Raw genomic sequence first — 17,013 nt, 5'->3', positions numbered from 1 at the left:
TCCAATCAGAAAACTCCCCAGTAACAGAAGTTTTCTAAGGTCTGAGCAGGCATAAATGGACACCTGCACTGGCCTTCCCCTTGGGTATGCCACAGCTGCTGCTTTTTTTTTCAAGATTCATTTTATTTATTTATTTATTTGAGAGAGCGAGCACACATGCACCTGTGTGCAGAGGGGAGGGGCAGAGGGAGAGGGAGAGAATGTCAAGCAGACTCCATGCTGAGTGTAGAGTCCCATGAGGGGCTCGTTCTCACAACCCTGAGATGATGGCCTGAGCAGAAATCAAGAGTCAGACGCTTAACCCTCTGAGCCACCCAGGCGCCCCGGGCCAAGCTTTTTATGCAGAGCTTTCCAGTCATCTGTTGGTTGGTGAATGAACTAATGGTAATCCAGAGGCACCATTGGATTCAGGAGCCCCTTGATCATCACCGAAGGAAGATTTAAGTGTATTCAGGAGAGTAGTTCACATTTGAAGTCTTATTGTAATTTTTTTTTATTATTATTGAAAATTGGTAGTCCGCATGTGGTGGCTCTTAGCTAAATATTCCATTTGTTGGAACATAGTGCACTCCTCAGGGATTCTTACAAAAAGATGCATACTGTAGTTTATTTTTAATCTTTAACGCTTATTTGAATAGTGAATTTGTTAGGCGGTCTCCCAAGGGTAAATTTTTATATCATAGAAGCTTGATTACACATTTTTCAAAACTGTTTAATACTGTGTCCCAGAAAGAACTAAAGAGTAAGAAAGAGAGAGAAATGAAAGAGTGGAACTTTCGAGTTTCTGAATTTTTAATATACTGAAAAAATGATATTAAGTTAGGAATTACCGAGGTTTGGGTTCTTTTAGAAACATAACGTAGCATGTTCCAGGAAGCCTCATCTGAAGGGTGCATTCAGGGCTGCAGCATGACATTGAATAATATTTACAAACAGGTGGCCTGAAGTTAAGTGGAGTCAATATACAATTTCTCACCCTTTAGAAGTAACCACTTTGCTGTCACATGAGTAACCATTTTTTTTTCCAAATATCAAGCTTGAAATTGTTTAATCAGGAATATAAATTAGTTATATGCCTCAGTTATAAAAACGTTGATGGGATTGGCTATGGTATTGATTTGGGTGGGGCGTTACAGAGTTACAACTGCTCTGGTCTTTTTTTTTTTTTTTAATATAATGATATCACATTCCTATTCCAGAAATGCAAACAGCATTGTCTCTTCCTTGGCAGAAACAGTGGTCACTCGGCTCAGCCAAGAGTAAGAACTGTCAGCAGTGCCATTCCACAGGCCTCCACGAGAGCCCATGAAATAATGGATGGTGCACTTTCCTATACGTATTTACGTTCAGATAATTTATTTAAATAATGTTGCTGGCACATGCTTTATAGCTGCTTGCATTTTGCTACACAGATTTCAGCGTATCTTGCAGACTATGCAATTCATTTGGAAAATGTAATTTCCATCCCTGCATACTAATCGATTTCTTCACAAACACCTGCTATCAGTTATGATAATAAAAATGCCACTCTAAATTGAAAAAGGGCCAAATAGAGCTTCCTAAGGAAATGACTTAAGTGTCTTTGAATGCTACTAAATGTAGTAATGTGCTTATGTAGTGCCAACACTTTTTCCATCATTTGCATTTTCTGTAATTTTGTCCTATTACAGCATCCCTCTCAAACGATGCCTCATAACCATTTCCTTGTGGATCGGTAAACTGAGTTGTCAGGAGTCGGTGTCGCGGGGTGTGGACAAGATCCGAAGTTGGGCTGCGTGATGTTAAAAAGCACTAGCTCATGCTCCTGGCCATACTCTGGGGCATTTCTGATTTTCTAAATCCCCAAAAACTGTAAAATTGGCTGCTCCTTGGTTTTGCACACACACGGACACCAAATACAATTCCCTTCATTCATTCTCTTCGGCCTCCAGTTCACTGCACGCACCATTGCCAAAGTAATCTTACTAAATCACCAATTTCATCGTGTCCTTCCGCCGCTCAGGCACCTGGAGTGGTTCTCCGCTGGCTGCCGCACTGAATCGAAATCTCTAGCCTGACTTCTGAGCCTCTGTCCCCTCTCATCACCTGACGTGGCTCACCTTTCTCTCACCGCCTCCAGCTCCAGGCCAACACTTGCCTTTTGGATTGAGCTTCTCTCCTTCCTGCCCCAAAGAGTCTCCCTCCCATTCTCCGCCCTGGGCTTTTGCTTCTGCTCTTGCTCGGGACTGAGATGTCCTTCCCCAGTCCTTGGGCTTCCAGCCTTCGAAACCCTCTTTTATTCTGGTCTGTGTTTTCCTTTCTCTTCTCTGAGCTCCTACAGGATGTATTCCCTTGACACTAAGTCGCTCATTTATTTGTTCATTTCGCCAACATTCACTGAGCGCTTTAACTCAATGCCAGGCATCAGGGTCTTCCCTCTTCCCTGGAATGTGTTAGTTTCTTTACAAATGTGTCTCGGATATTCTGAGCTGCTTGAGAGAAGAAACATATTCTGGCTCTTCCTTTGGTGATCTAAGATGCCCAGACGGGCCTGGGCACAGAGTCCGTATGCAGTGAATGCTTGTTGACTAATTGATCCCTGATGGTTTGAGGTAGGGAATTTTCTGGTTAATTGCATGTTCCATTTGATTAGTGTTTCCGTGTGTACTATACATAATCATTTTGCAAAGCAGAATACCATAAACCACTCAACTATAAAGCTATTATTAACATAATTTGATGTTTGATATTTGAGGAGGGAATTCACTGGGGTGTCCGAGCACTTCTGTGAAGATTGATTGTCGATGTACTGTAATATGAAGGTAGAACACCCAGGGGCTGATCTCCAGTGCTCTCTGATTGGTTTTAGGGGGTGAGAGGTGGACATGAGCACACACTGAGAGCCTGCGCACAGTAGGCCTCACAACCCACCCTTACAACCTGGAAGCCACTTCTCTGAAGAAGTTTCTGATAAATTCTGACATTTCTCTTCCGCTTTTGTCTTGCTTACGACAGTAGAGCGTGAATTTGCCGCGGGAGGAGGGAAAGTGTGGGACACTGGTAGGAGAGTGGAGGAGAGAATTCGGGAGTAGTCTCAGATGGCCTGGTAAGAGCTAAACACATCTGGACTGGCAGAACAGCCCAGTGACTTGAAGGCTGGGTTTGCAGACTGTTCGTGCTACTTTTTAAAAAAGATGTATTTATTCATTTTAAGGAGAGAGAGAGAGAACAAGTGGGGGTAGGGGCAGAGGGAGAGAATCTTCAAGCAGACTCCCTGCTGAGCGAGGAGCCCGACACCCCTGAGATCATGGCCTGAGCCGAAACCAAGAGTCGGACATTAAACGACTGAGCCACCCGGGTGCCCCAAGACTGTTCCTGCTACTTACTTTATGGGATGAGAGCGGTTCTCTAACTTCGCTGTGCCTCACTTCTGTCATCTGTAAAGAGGGGGATTAAAAGCAGACTTGCTGGGGGGGGGGCGTGCAGTGACTTAGTCCATACGAAGCTCTGGGTCCAGTGCCTGTCACATGGTGGGCGTCCAGCCGACTGTTCTCATCACCGGACAGGCCACAAAGCAGTAAGCTCGGTTGTTCTGTACCATTCGCTCTTCTCTTTTATTCAGTCCCTGCTGTTTCTGAAGCTTTGAGATGTGGGAGATGCTGTGTTAACAGTCTCCGTCTCTCAGTAAGATGGAGATGTGAGTGAGGTCGGAATCCGCACCTAGAGAGCTTCGGGCTCCGGGAAGGAGCATTCCAGTAACCCCTCAGCCTTGTAGGGAAGCAGAGTTTTAAACTGTTGGTGAAGCAGACAGAACCAGGTTACCCCTCTGTTAGGAGTGAGCAAACAAGCTGTGCGATGTGTCCCAGCAGCCGTGCGGGGAGGAATGGTGCGCATGTCCATTCCTCCCTCCCCGGGGATGCTGCCCCAGGCCTCAACCTGTGGGACAGCTGATTACTGCACAGAAGTGGCCCCGCGAGCCGCCAGGCCAGCCTGCAGAAACAGGACAGTAACGTGGTGGGTACGATTGTTGCCTGGAATGGTCGACACGGTCACCACCTAGCCACACATTCCGAATTCCCAGAGGGTGCCTCGGACTGGGGGGAGAGGTCAAGAGGCAGGACTCCGGAAGGGATGACTCCTGTGCCCTCAAGCAACATTCCTCCATGAAGACAGGACACATAGAATAGATAAAAATTCCCAAAGCAGTGCTGCCCACCAACCGCAGACCAAAGACCCCCAGGGGGGCAAGGCCTTTGGATTTTGTTTCCGAGCGGGCCAAACGGTGAGAATGGGGCCCTTCCCACGAGAGGTCCCCCTCTGTCTAAGCAGGAAGGTGACTGACCTGAGCTGTTCTGTTTGCCTTCCAGCCCTGGCCGCTCAGGCCTACGCCCTCAAAGAGGAGAACGACAGCCTGCGCTGGCAGCTGGATGCCTACAGGAATGAGGTGGAGCTGCTGAAACAAGAGAAGGAGCAGCTCTTTCGCACGGAGGAGACGGTCACCAAGGACCAGCAGCTCCAGTTCCTGCAGCAGACCATGCAGGGCATGCAGCAGGTACCGGCCCCGTGTGTCTCCTCTTTCGTCTCGGGGAAAGGGACGTGTGTATGAAGTGGGAGTGACATGGCAGCCATGTGTCAGGAAAGGTGACGGAGAAGAAGGGACAGCCGGACGCCCAGTAACAAGGAAAGCCAAGTGCTAATGGGTGCAGGGGGGGCAGAATGTGGAGGAGCATCAGAGCTAAAGAAATACATTAAAGAGCTACAGCTTCGAGGTGGGAAGCTAAGGAAGGGAATCGAGGAGGGGGAGAGGTTTGCAGGTGGAATTTCGCCTCATGGCAAATGCTCAGAAAATCCATGACGCTAGTGTCTTGCCCTCTGAGAACTCCTCAGTTAAAAGCGTGCCAACGGGTTTTACAAACGTGTGGTGAGCTCGTTTCCAGGCTCCGTGTAAATGTAAGCTCTGTTGTTTTCACGTCTTCTGGATTATACTTAGGATCTGGTCGGGTTTCGTGAACACGCTACTGTGCCTAGCGCAGACAAGCTGATTGATGATTGATGGAACGGGGGAGGCACCAGGACACGCAACTTTAGAAACAGGGAGGTGTCTGTGCTTCTGGGGAGGCGCGCCAGACTGCAGCCTCCCACACCCAGCTAAAGATGTGTCTGTGGACGTTGTTAGGAAGGGGCACTGGAGGAAGAAGGAGAAGGAGCACGGACTGCGGAGGTGAGGGGTTGAGGGGACGGGAGACCCCAGCACAGCAGTGAGGGAATAGAACCAAAGACTCATAGCGGGACCGAGATCCGAAAACAGCAAGGGACGTGTGATAGACATACGGTGTTCGAGCCTTCGCATTACCTTAGAACAATACAGCATAAATTATCACACAAGGGTATTTTAGATTACCCCGCTGGATGTACAAACCTAACCATCTTTTCTGGGGGAAAAAAACTTTTTATTTAAAAAAGAGAAATGTAAGTAGAATGATGGGCAACTAAAGGATATGGTAAGTAGGATGTTGTTTTAATTCCCCATCCGTATTGACTGCTCTCCAAGATCAGGAGCATGAATTGCCTACAAAAGTGTCTTAATGATTAGAGGTAACTGCTACGGAAACATTAGCCAAGCAGGGAAAAATAATTGAGAGGAGAGGGTATAAAAAAAGATGTGCAGACTGGGATATAAACAAGTTAATGACCAAGTCACAGAAATTATGTCTTAAACATCTCCTGCCATTTTAAAGCAATTTTTGAGTCTTGGCTCTCAGTCCTATCTGGTTGATGTTCACAATGTGTGTTAGACAAATCAGGGCCACTCAGAGGCCAGAGCCGGCCAGGAAAATGTCATTACAGCTGTCGCTCAGGTCCCTGCGCGTGGAAATGGCTGTAACAGCTGCCGTGCGAGGCTCCCGGGGTTGTCCATATGCCCCGACACTGGGTGTGCATGGGCGCCCCTGGCAGGAGGAGAGTCTGTCTGTCGATTCCCCCAGAGACGGTGATGCCAGACCGAGACCATCTCACACCCCCTGCAATGGGTCCTCTTTTCCTCCAGGAAAGATCACCCCAGTTGCTCTACTAGTTGATAAAACTGTTACAGTGCTCAAAGATTCAAATCTGAAAGAAGTCTGAGGAGGTCAGGATGAGCTCCTCGGTCAGAGAGAAGGACGCTAGGGGGTCCGCACCAGGCCCCGGGGGTGATGTGCCTGGTCCACACAGGAGCAGCGTCGGAAGTCACCGCGGAGCACAGCCCCTTGAAGGAGGTGTGCGGTTCTTGCAGCTTCTCAGACATTTGCAGAATCCTCTTGTCAGTAGGAAATGCACTTTGGTTTGGTTTGGTTTTGTTTTGTGGAATTTGGTTTCGAACCGTGGGGTTTGGTTTGAACAACGGTGTTGTCTCAGTTCTAGAGGTTAGAAGTGCCAGGTCAAGGTGTCGGCAGGGTGGGCTCTTCCCAGGGCTGTGAGGGAGAATTTGCTCCGCATCCCGTCCCCTAGCTTCCGGCGCTTTGCTGGCAGTCTCTGGTGTGCTTTGGCTTGTAGACACGTCGCCCTGCTTTCCCCCTTCATCTTCCCATAGCGCTCCCGCCGTGCACCTCAGCGTTCACGTTTCTGCTTTTCGTAAGGACACGATTTGTATAGACCTGAGGGGCCCATGCTGTTCCAGTAGGACCTCATCTGGACTCATCAGACCCGCAATGACTCGTTTCCAAATAACATCACATTCCGAGGCACAGGGGGCTAGGATTTCAACATGGAAATTTTGAGGGGACATAATTCAATCACCAGTAGACACACGGTAGGTAAATGTATTCGTTGAATGTAGGAATCACGGACAGAAGCACAGAGGCAAGGACTAACACTGGAGCCTGTGGGGGCTGCGGACTCTTGGACCGTAAATAGCAAGCCGACGTCCTAGAGGTTTGTGTAGCTCCTCTTAGTGCATGGGGAGCACTCACCCAGTGGCCGCGGCTGTGACTGTAACTTTTAGTGGTTATTAGGTGGACGCATGGCCGTCTCGGTGGCAACACATCTTTCACAGAATTCTAAAATGTGCGCTTTGTAAGAGTCAATTTCTACCTTCGTATCATTTTGAATAAATTACCACAACTTGCTAATTTGAGCCCTACCACCAAGAATGCTGCTGATTTTTAAATGTACTCTCAATCTGCCCACGATCTACTTTCCTAATTAGAAAACCATGATCTCACAGGAAAGTCAACAGCTAGAGGAGAGGTCAGCCTCCCACATGTTGTTTTAGCAACGGATCTATGGGAAATTATTTCTGTAACAAACAAAAGAAAACACAGTCTTCACAGCCTTAAATCTAGCGTACCATTTTTAGAATTGCCCTCAAGTTTAGCCGAAAAGTTTTTACCTTTTCTTCTTTTAATCCCTGAAAGATATTTTCACTGACGTTATAGTTTCTCTTATGTTCACGAAGAAAACGTTACGGGCAGGGGTCCTAAGGCTGAAAACCCTTGGGTGACTTAGTCTGGTTGTTTCTGAGTCTACCCCTATATTACGTGTGAGTCACCATTTAATATTAGAGATTTCACACAAAAGGAAATGATAGCTTGTATCCATGGTAACGGCGTAGCCTTTACCTGATCTTAAGCCGGCAGTGAAGTTAACCTGTGTCTGCCGCAAGGAGAGTGAGGTTGTTGGCTTTCATTTGTATCTTTAGGTTTACAGGGAAAGGATATACCTTATCTTAAACTCTCATTTATCTTCCAGTTATCACACGGAATTTGTTGAGGCAAAATTTACATATAATAAAAATACTCTTTTTAGGGCAGTAGTTCTATGAATTTCCACAAATTGATACCCTCATGAAACCACTACCACAATCAATATATAAAATTGTTTTCTCACCCCCCAAAAATGCCCTTATCCCCCTTTTTAGTCAACCCGACTGCCACCGACCACCGATTCGTTTTCTACCCCTGATGGTTTTGCCTTTTCCAGAATGTTGTGTAAGTGGAATTACACAGAATGAACTTCTGAGTCTGGCCTCTCTCAGCTAGCGTGATGATTTTGAGATGGCTTCATATCGCCTCGCTGTACGTGTCGGTAGTTCATACCTTTTTATACGGAGTAGTATCCCAGTGTGAGAAAGAGCCATAATTTCTCTAGTCCCCAGTCAACGAACAATTGGGTGGTTTCCTCTTTGGCGCTAAGATGAGTAAGTGTGCCGCAGACATTCATTTACAGACTTTTTGTTTGGACATAATTGTTCATTTCAGTTGGGTAAATACCTAGGACTAGAATTGCTGGGTCATATGGTAACTGTGTTTAACTTCTTTAAGAAACTGCTGGCCTGTTTCCCAAAGTGTCTATACCATCATGCAGCTCTGTGGGGTACAGGAAAATTCCATTTGTTCTGCATACGTGTCAGTCAGTACTTGGTAAAGTTGGTCTCTTTTGTTTTGTTTTATCTTTTTTAGCCACCCTAGGAAGTGTATTTCATTATGGTTTCAACCACACCTAAATTTAAACAATACTTGTGTTTTCATTCATGAGGATAGGTCAATATATCATATTTTTAAATAACCAATTTAAAAATCAATTCCTTTTGAAGCCTTTTGTAAATCATATTGACAGGACTGGTAAATAGTCATATAACAACAGGATCCCATTATTAGCTGCTGATCATAAAACTGTGTGTGACTGATGATGATTATGTCAAAAGGGTCCCTCATAAATACTTTGAGCCAGTGCTTTTTAATAGTGTTAGCAAATGTCATCTGAAAACCAGCTGTCTTTAGGCCAGTAAACCATTGGCCCATGTAGAGCAGTGGATTTCTAACACTCTTGGCTTGACATTAGTTAAAGACCAGGGCTAGTCAGCTGTCTTGACAACTTTTATTTAGCAAGATCAGGACAAAACTAGGGAAAAGAGGATTATTATAATCGACAGCATTTTCGAAATTAACTGACAAGTGTTTTTCTCCTTATGCTGAAAAAGGAATATTTGTATGATTTTTCTGTATAAGTATTATAAACCTCCCTAATCTAGACTAATTTTACAGACATATAATGCTATTATTTTCCTAAAATATACAGTAACCCCAGCTAGGTTGGCCAGATGTTGCTCAAGAACTGGTCTTCGGGGCAGATATTAAGAAATAAATGAAAGTGTGTTGAAATGACATCAGTGAGTGTATCTGACCACTTAAGTAAAGCCTCTCTTCCGAAATCCTCTGTAAACTATTCAGTTGCCTAGTAAGTACTTTTTAAAAGAGATAATGAGGGCGCCTGGGTAGCTCAGTGGGCTAGGCAGCCGACTCTTGATTTTGACTCAGGTCATGATCTCAGGATCTAGGGATCAAGCCCGATGTCAGGCTCTGTGTTCAGCGGGGAGTCTGCTCGAGGACAGTCTCTCTCCCTCTGCTCCTCTCCCAGCTCGCTCGTTCTCTGTCTCTGAAATAAATAAATAAATCTAAACATACATACATAAAAAAGACAATGAAAAGCTTGTGCTCATTTCCTCTCCCACGTTCCCATGCAGTGAAGTCTCGTGCACACATGTCAAAGCCAGGAGTGGTGGCGTAGGTGGTGGTGACGGTGGCCGTGGGACAAAAGGTGGCTGCGGAGGGGAACGGTAGTGTTTTTGACCATTAGAAAATTTTAGGGAAAGACCGGTAAAATGAACACATCCAAGAAAATTTCAGAGGATTTAAAACAAAATTTTTTTCTAAAACATAAAAAGCACGTTCGTTAAAAATTATAAAAATCCTCGGAAGCCCAGCAGGCCTGCTGCTCCCAGCAGGCTTCAAGAGGTGGTCCTGGGAAGAGCCCGGGAAAGGTTCTAGGGGCAAAGAACACGGACAGATGTAGCAGGAGTTTGCAACAGCAGTGTCTCCATTTCCTTGATAATTTTTCACTTTTGTTTTCCATTTTTATTTTCTTTCTGAAATGCCCACCAGTCAGATAACAGACCTTTACGAGGCTGATGCTTATGTGCCCGTTACCGTTTTTCTCCTGTTATCTGTTTAAACTGTATCTTTTATCCTTTCCCCTGAAGTTTCTGTTTGATCACCGAGTTATTGTAGTTCCAAGCGTTTTTTTGTTCTTCTTCCATTATTGCCTCTTTGCACACTCTTATTCTTTTGGTTTCAGTCTCTTCTCAGATCTTTTTGAGAATACTAATTAGAATGCTTTCAATTCTGTTTGTTCCTGAGTCATTTCTATCTACTTTAGGATTAGGTCTTTGGTGCTGTATCTTGGTCTGTCTCCTTGGTGCTGCAGGTTTCTTCTCGTGGGGTGGTGTCGGCTGGTGCGCTTCCATTTGGCAGTGCGGGGATGACTTCCCCGGGGAGTCCTGGCAGCGGGCGTGCTCGGGACTGGGTCCCGCTCTCCTCCCCGGCCCGGGGCTCCTCCTCCCATGCGGGGGTGCTTGACTGCCAGGCTTCACTTGCCAGACAGTTGGGGGATCCCACAAATGCCAGAATCTGTCCTACGTGAGAACTCCCTGGAAGTCCCTTCCCATTCTCTCTGCTCTTTTAAGTTTATTCACTGACAGCCAACTTAATTGAGTTTCCGGAGGAAGGAAAACCGAAGAGCAGACACACATGTTCTGTGTCTGACATCTGAAATAAGAACCTGTTTCAGGGGCTTTGAACTTTAGTCCTCTGATGAATTCTCTTTTTCTTTTTTTTCTTTTTTTTAAGATTTTATTTATTTATTTGACAGAGAGCGAGCACAAGCAGAGGGAGAGGGACAGGGAGAAGCAGGATCCCCACTGAACAAGGAGCCCGACTCGAGGCTCGATCTCAGGACTCTGGGATCATGACCTGAGCCAAAGGCAGACGCTTAACTGACTGAGCCACCCAGGTGCCCCTGATGAATTCTTGGTTAAGCTGTGAACCGGTGAGGGGGACAGGGGTAGGGTATCGCAAATTATTCAGGCTGTCCGGAAATCTACAGGGAAAGCATGAAGAGCGAGCACATTTTACAGATGTCTCAAAGGAATGGACATGGGGACTTAAGGCAGCATGTTTTGGAGTAAAGATAGCTGCTTCAGGACGAGGGGGCAGCTACACAAATTAGGAGGGTTTTAGGTTGAAGGAAAGGGAGACAAATAGGAAGAAGCTGAAGTATGGAAAATGGTTAACTTTTTATCCACTCTGTTTTGGTTTTTTGTCCTGGAGGAGTGAAAGTGGGTAATTGAGAAAAAGACCCGATGGGATGGGGGGCGGGGCAAGCATCAGCTCAAACGTCTATACAGAGTAGAGGAATAGAAGCTATTCTAGAGGGAAGGAGGAGAAAGATACCCATCACCGGCCTATCCCAATATCCCACCCCACCCCCGAAGCCCTCAGTTTGTTTCCCAGAGTCCCTAGTCTCTCATGGTTCATTCCCCCTTCTGTTTACTCCCATAACATAATAAAAAGTTATTATTTAAAAAATCAGGTTAGCAGGAAGATAATAAAATTTGAAAAGACTTCATATACTAGAAACTATTAATGCTTTTGTGTGCTAAGTTAGAATAAAATCCTTTCTAATAAAAAAAAAAGGAGAAAGATATGCAGAGGTCATGGAAGACACAGTGGGAAGAACAGTTCTTCTGTAGTTAAAAAAATAAGGAAAATGATACGAATGTAAACATAGAAAAAAAAGGGAAAGAGACATTTTTCTAAAAGAAGAAATTCAACATTTTTATAATGATAAATTATCTTTTAAGAGCTTTTATGAAATATTTAGACAAGTGAACTAAGAGTTGATTAGTTTGGAATTTCAGCCACAATGTATTATGGGGATTCCTTCTCAGTAGGGTTTATGAACTTCAACAATGTTCAGTTGGAAGAAAGAAATAAGACACACATCATGATCTGGTTGTTTACTCATTCAGGAAGAAGCCTGTAACAACATTATCATAATATCTTTAATATACGAAAACATCAGTGCAGAAAATAATTCGGTATCACTGGACAGGGCAAGAAAATCACATTATTTAAAAAAAAAAGAAAATCGCATTATTACAGTGTAGAGAAAGAGGCTTTCTTTTAGACTTTCATGTGTAAGTAGTAAAACCTTTCATCTTAAAAAGTTCAAAAAATAGGTGTGTGTACACACACACATACAAATCTGGAATTTGGACAAGTGATAGCTACAGAGACATAGCTTGTGTTGGTTTGTTTTATTTCAACTTCCTCACGGACATCTTTTTCTTTCTGAATAGAAAACAACTCCTAAGACATTGCCCACATTCATATTAAAACTCTTTGACATTTTACTAGAATCAGAAAGCATGTAAAACATACACATCTCTCAGATGATGCGGCTTGGACATTAAGGTCCACCACAGCCGAATTTGGGGTCCACTATAGTCTTCCTTTTTTTTTTTTTTTTTTTTTTGGTACTTCACTTCCCCAGAGTGCGTACTTTCATTTTCTTTTTTTTTTTTTTAAAGATTTTATTTATTTATTCGACAGAGATAGAGACAGCCAGTGAGAGAGGGAACACAACCAGGGGGCGTGGGAGAGAAAGAAGCAGGCTCATAGCGGAAGAGCCTGATGTGGGGCTCGATCCCATAACGCCGGAATCACGCCCTGAGCCGAAGGCAGACGCTTAACCGCTGTGCCACCCAGGCGCCCCGTACTTTCATTTTCTACCCATTGTTTAGCCAGGTGTCTTGGGGTGATGCATTGTGATGGCAGCCCATGAGACAGTGATGATAATCCTCATTTATAATTCAGCGGCACCTTCCATGAAGCCGCTTCAAAGTCCCATGTAGAGTTCCTGCCAGCACGTGTGTATTTTCTGGCGTTTGCAGATTGCAGTCCCCGGCACATCTGAAGAGTGTTCATATCCCACTTAGGTGTGAGACTCTTGGAGGGTCATTAGGTACGTTTGGAACCAGAAATAGAAAGCGATTCTTGGGGGCGCCTGGGTGGCTCAGTCAGTTAAGCATCTGCCTTTGGCTCAATTCATGGTCCTAGGGTCCTGGGATCGAGCCCTACGTCAGGCTCCCTGCTCAGCAGAAGCCTGCGTCTCCCTCTCCCTGCCATTCCTCCGGCTTGTGCTCTCTCTCTCTCTTTCTGACAAATAAATAAAACCTTGAAAGGAAGGAAGGGAGGGAGGGAGGGAGGGAGGGAGGGAGGAAGGAAGGAAGGAAGGAAGGAAGGAAGGAAGGAAGGAAGGAAGGAAGGAAGGGAGAGAAAGAAAGAAAAGAAAGAAACCGATTCTCCGATTCTTGGCCCAGCACTTTCCATTACAAAGCCCTACGTGTTCGAAATGATCATACCTGACATCTGCACCAGGGTCGGGAAGTTTTAAAAGCACATTCCCATTTGACTCTGGACAAGATAGGAAAACGGGAAGCAAAGATAAGGGAGGGGAAACCTCCCTGAGTTTTTTTTTTTTAAGCAGTTTCAGAGAGGATGGGCCGTGGGGTATCTTGCGGTTTTCACCGGACAGAGGCCGTAAGACAAGGAGCGAGATCAGCAAGCCGCCTCTCTGGCGACAGAGCAGTGGCAGCTTTTGCAAAAGGACATGAAAACCCTGAACCAGTAGAAGGAAAGTTGGCTCCAGCCTGTTTTCTGTACAGCTTTGCGTCCGTCAGCCCGTCTGAACCTCGCGTTCTTCCTGTGGACGACGGGTGCACCGCCCTCGGTCAGGGGCTCTTGTGATCAAACGAGATCACCTACGTGAGTCTGGACAGCTATTATATGAAGCGTGAGTGCCCCATTTTACATAAAAATATGAAGAAATGTAGAGGTTTAAGAGAAGACCCGGGATTGCAGAGCAAGTCTGGACAAATCCAAGTGGGAGTTTCCTGATAGCGCCCCCCCCCCCCGTTGTGCCTACACCCCTTCCCCGCAAGACCATCCCCATTGCTCACTCACGTCACTGTCCCCAGGGCTCACAGCTCAGGAGCACTTGGACGCTGAGTGCTTATGTCGGCTTCTCAGGTAGGAAATGGAGACCGAGAGATGTCCAGTGACTCGTCCAGGGTACAGCATGTTCCTGGCGGACTCGGAACGCCAGCCCAGGTCTGTCTGTCACAATCCCTGCGTTCTGTCTGTTGCTCCAAAACTTCCCACAGGGTGACTCTGGAAGTGGTGTTCCAGACCTGTGGTCAGCAGGAGAGCAGAAGAGCAAAGAGCTCGGCCTTCCCCTGCCTGTCGATTGCTAGAAATATTACTGGCAAGAACCCACTGCCTGTTTTCTGACTGTGCCATAACCCCGGATTTGGTCTTCCCATTAGCAGAGTTAAGAGCTAGCAAAAAGAAAATAACATACATGTGGCTTTTATTTATTAAATGTGAACTTGGAAAATAAATCTCTTCACTTTGGGGAAGGGAAGAAGAAGGCCTAATAAAATTTAACTCTGGGAGGCTTCATCTCATAATTAGTTACCCTGCTCTTCCATTAATTAATGCGATCATCAAATGCATCCTCATTAGTAATCATCCCTACTAAAATAATGAGGCTAGCAGCCGAATCAGTGTAGGAGCCAGGGGTAGGAGTAATGACATTGCCCTGCAGACCATTAAAATCGTTTGGCTTCTACCTTTGACTGCTTTCCCCGACATCTGCCATGGGCGCTAGCAAATCTCCCGTAGACTTGCAGCCATTCCCGGGATAAAGCAGCTCTGCTTTCCCGGCCCCTGTCAGCTGCAGGCCTGGGATGACCTTTGAACGACCCCTCCCTTCCACCTCCTCCTTTGGAAATTGCCTCCCGACTTCAAGGCCCTATCACACCAGGAGTACCAGATTTATAGTGAAATGGATCTTTTCTTAAATGCAGTAAATCAAAATGGGCTTCAGCTGCAGACCCGCACTGGCCTTTCCGTCCGTCGGACGTTGTCGTCTCTCCCCCCAGCCACAGACGCTAAAATGAATCCCTGGGCTCTGGCCTTGACTCCTTCTCTCCGCCGCCTGCCAGCACACAGGGGCAGCCTCCTGCCCGCAGCACCGCCGCCTGTATACAGCAGGTGTCACGCTCCCGGCCAGACTGCTGTCATTATCCGGCTCTCAAACTGGGCTGCACAGGGAGGGAACCAGGCCCCAGGGCTCCCTCTGGGCAGCTGGTGAGATGAGGAAACGGGAGGGTGGAAGAAGGGCCAACCCCCTCCTCGGAAAGGAGCACCGTGGAGAGAACTCGGGGAGGCCGTGGTGGAGAGAACTCGGGGAGGCCATGGTGGACACAGCAGCACCACGTGGAGACAAGGAAGGAAGGGGAGGAATGAGTCAGAGGGAAGAAAGCCCTCTTTATCTGAGGAGCCAGGAAGACTAACGTGGGCCGGAGTTGCAGTTCTTCTGGGTCTAGGTTTGTCATTTTAATTTTCGTTTTATTTACCTTTTCACAAAAGAATATATGCTCCGTGCAGCAAACTTGGAAACCTAAAAGAAGCACATAAAGGAGACAGAAATCGCTCCAGTGTCAGCACCCAGAGACAACAGTTGTTAACATACACGTCCGTCCTTGCAGGCTTCCTCTCGGAGGCGCGCTCACACAGCGAGTGGCAGTCATGCCCCACATCGTGCCCACTGACCAGCACGAGAGCCCATTCGGTCGGCTCACGTTTCTGGAATTGTCCCCAAAGTGTGGGATTGGGAATTCAGCTCCGAGACGTTAGACGGTTAGTTAAAGACTATGTTTTCTCCTCTGTTTAACAAAGCACCCTGAATAGTCGTCAAGGGAAACGTAAACAAAGTTAGTGCCCACTCTGGCCCTCACTTGATAGACCACCACGTCGTTCAGCTGATCGCTGGAAAGACCCTGCCTCCTCAGCTTCTTCTCGATGCATCGATGCATCGTCCTCAGTGCGCTGGTACCGCTCCCGTTCTCCTGCTTCCCGGGTGTCTCTGTGCTGCTCCTCTCTCCCTCCCCCCACCCCGTTCTCTCTCTCTCTCTCTCTCTCTCTCTCTCTCTCTCTCACACACACACACACACACACACACACACACACTTAGTAAACAGCCACCACAGCTCTGTTGTTTTCTGGCCGTACTGGGAGCTACGAGAGGAGAGAGTATATTTGAACTCTGATTGTACATCTCCAAGGAATGGGTGTCACGACAAGTAGCGCTTACAAATGAGAGACGAGCAGAGTGACTTTTCAAAGCTCTATTATCACTTCTCTTCTTCATCCTTTTGTTCTCTTAATTCATTCCACCGTCCTCCCCATGCATACGCATTCCGTCTCTTCTGTCCACCACCGCCACCACCTCAATTCATCGAAACCAGGTATTCCTCAAGTTTTCTAGTCAGAGGACTTGCATTGGCAAGCGTGCGGGGACTCACACTCCCCGTGTTGGAGGTGTGGATTTTCACCCATGATTTACATTTTGTCTTGAATAAGTCCTTTCCTGAGCCAGTGCATTAGACACTTTTCAATCATTTAAACACAGAGTGGTACTCTGCAATTTCGTCCTCCACTAATTCTCTGTGTACCTTGTCTTCTTTTCTCCTGGGCTGGTATTTCTTCCCCTGTGGTTTAGATTTCTTTTTTTTTTTTTAATTTTATTTATTTATTGGAGAGAGAGAGAGAGCGCGAGTCTGCACATGGCGGGGGGGAGCAGAGGGAGAGAGAGAATCTCAAGTCAACTCTGCACTGAGTGTGGAGCCTGACATGGGGCTTGATCTCCCAACCGTGAGGTCATGACCTGAGCTGAAATCAAGAGTCGGATGCTTAGCCAGCTGAGCCACCCAGGTGCCCCCAGTGGTTTGTATTTTGTAAATTGTGCTACTCACAATTTATCTCAGGAAGGTTTTGGTAATGAACCAACTGTAAAGTCCATTAAAAAGTTGTGGTACTGAGTTTCTCTTTACAAGATAATCCCCCTCCCCCCGCTGTAATCCTCCTATTTATCATTTGGGGAGGAGGAAAAGGGGGGTCATAAGTAGTTTTGCTACCCTACATCTCTGATGATGTGAGCTCAAATTGATTTCAGAGAATCGCCCGTCATGAAGGGGCATTCCCAGGTCCGACCTGTCCCCTGTGGGCCCTCGGGTCTTAGGTGATGAGGCTGGTCCTTCCAGTCAGCTTTTCTGCCCAGCTGGTGACTGACTGGTTTGCTTTTAAGTCCACGATT

General features: G+C 46.4%; 1 protein-coding gene across 4 annotated transcripts in view; it reads left to right on the top strand.

Moving 5' to 3' along the window:
* ENOX1 (ecto-NOX disulfide-thiol exchanger 1) overlaps window positions 1-17,013 on the top strand; it is a 539,166-nt gene that overhangs the window by 441,439 nt on the left and 80,714 nt on the right. For all 4 annotated transcript variants that reach the window (XM_057308447.1, XM_057308444.1, XM_057308442.1 and 1 more), the window contains one exon: window positions 4,347-4,531. In XM_057308447.1, the coding sequence (XP_057164430.1) occupies window positions 4,347-4,531 (185 nt within the window). The remainder of the gene's footprint in view (window positions 1-4,346; window positions 4,532-17,013) is intronic.

This window comes from Ursus arctos, unplaced genomic scaffold (assembly GCF_023065955.2).
Source record: "Ursus arctos isolate Adak ecotype North America unplaced genomic scaffold, UrsArc2.0 scaffold_10, whole genome shotgun sequence".
Lineage (NCBI taxonomy): Eukaryota > Metazoa > Chordata > Mammalia > Carnivora > Ursidae > Ursus > Ursus arctos.
The sequence above is the reverse complement of the archived record's forward strand: the minus strand, read 5'-3'. Positions and strand labels throughout refer to the sequence as shown.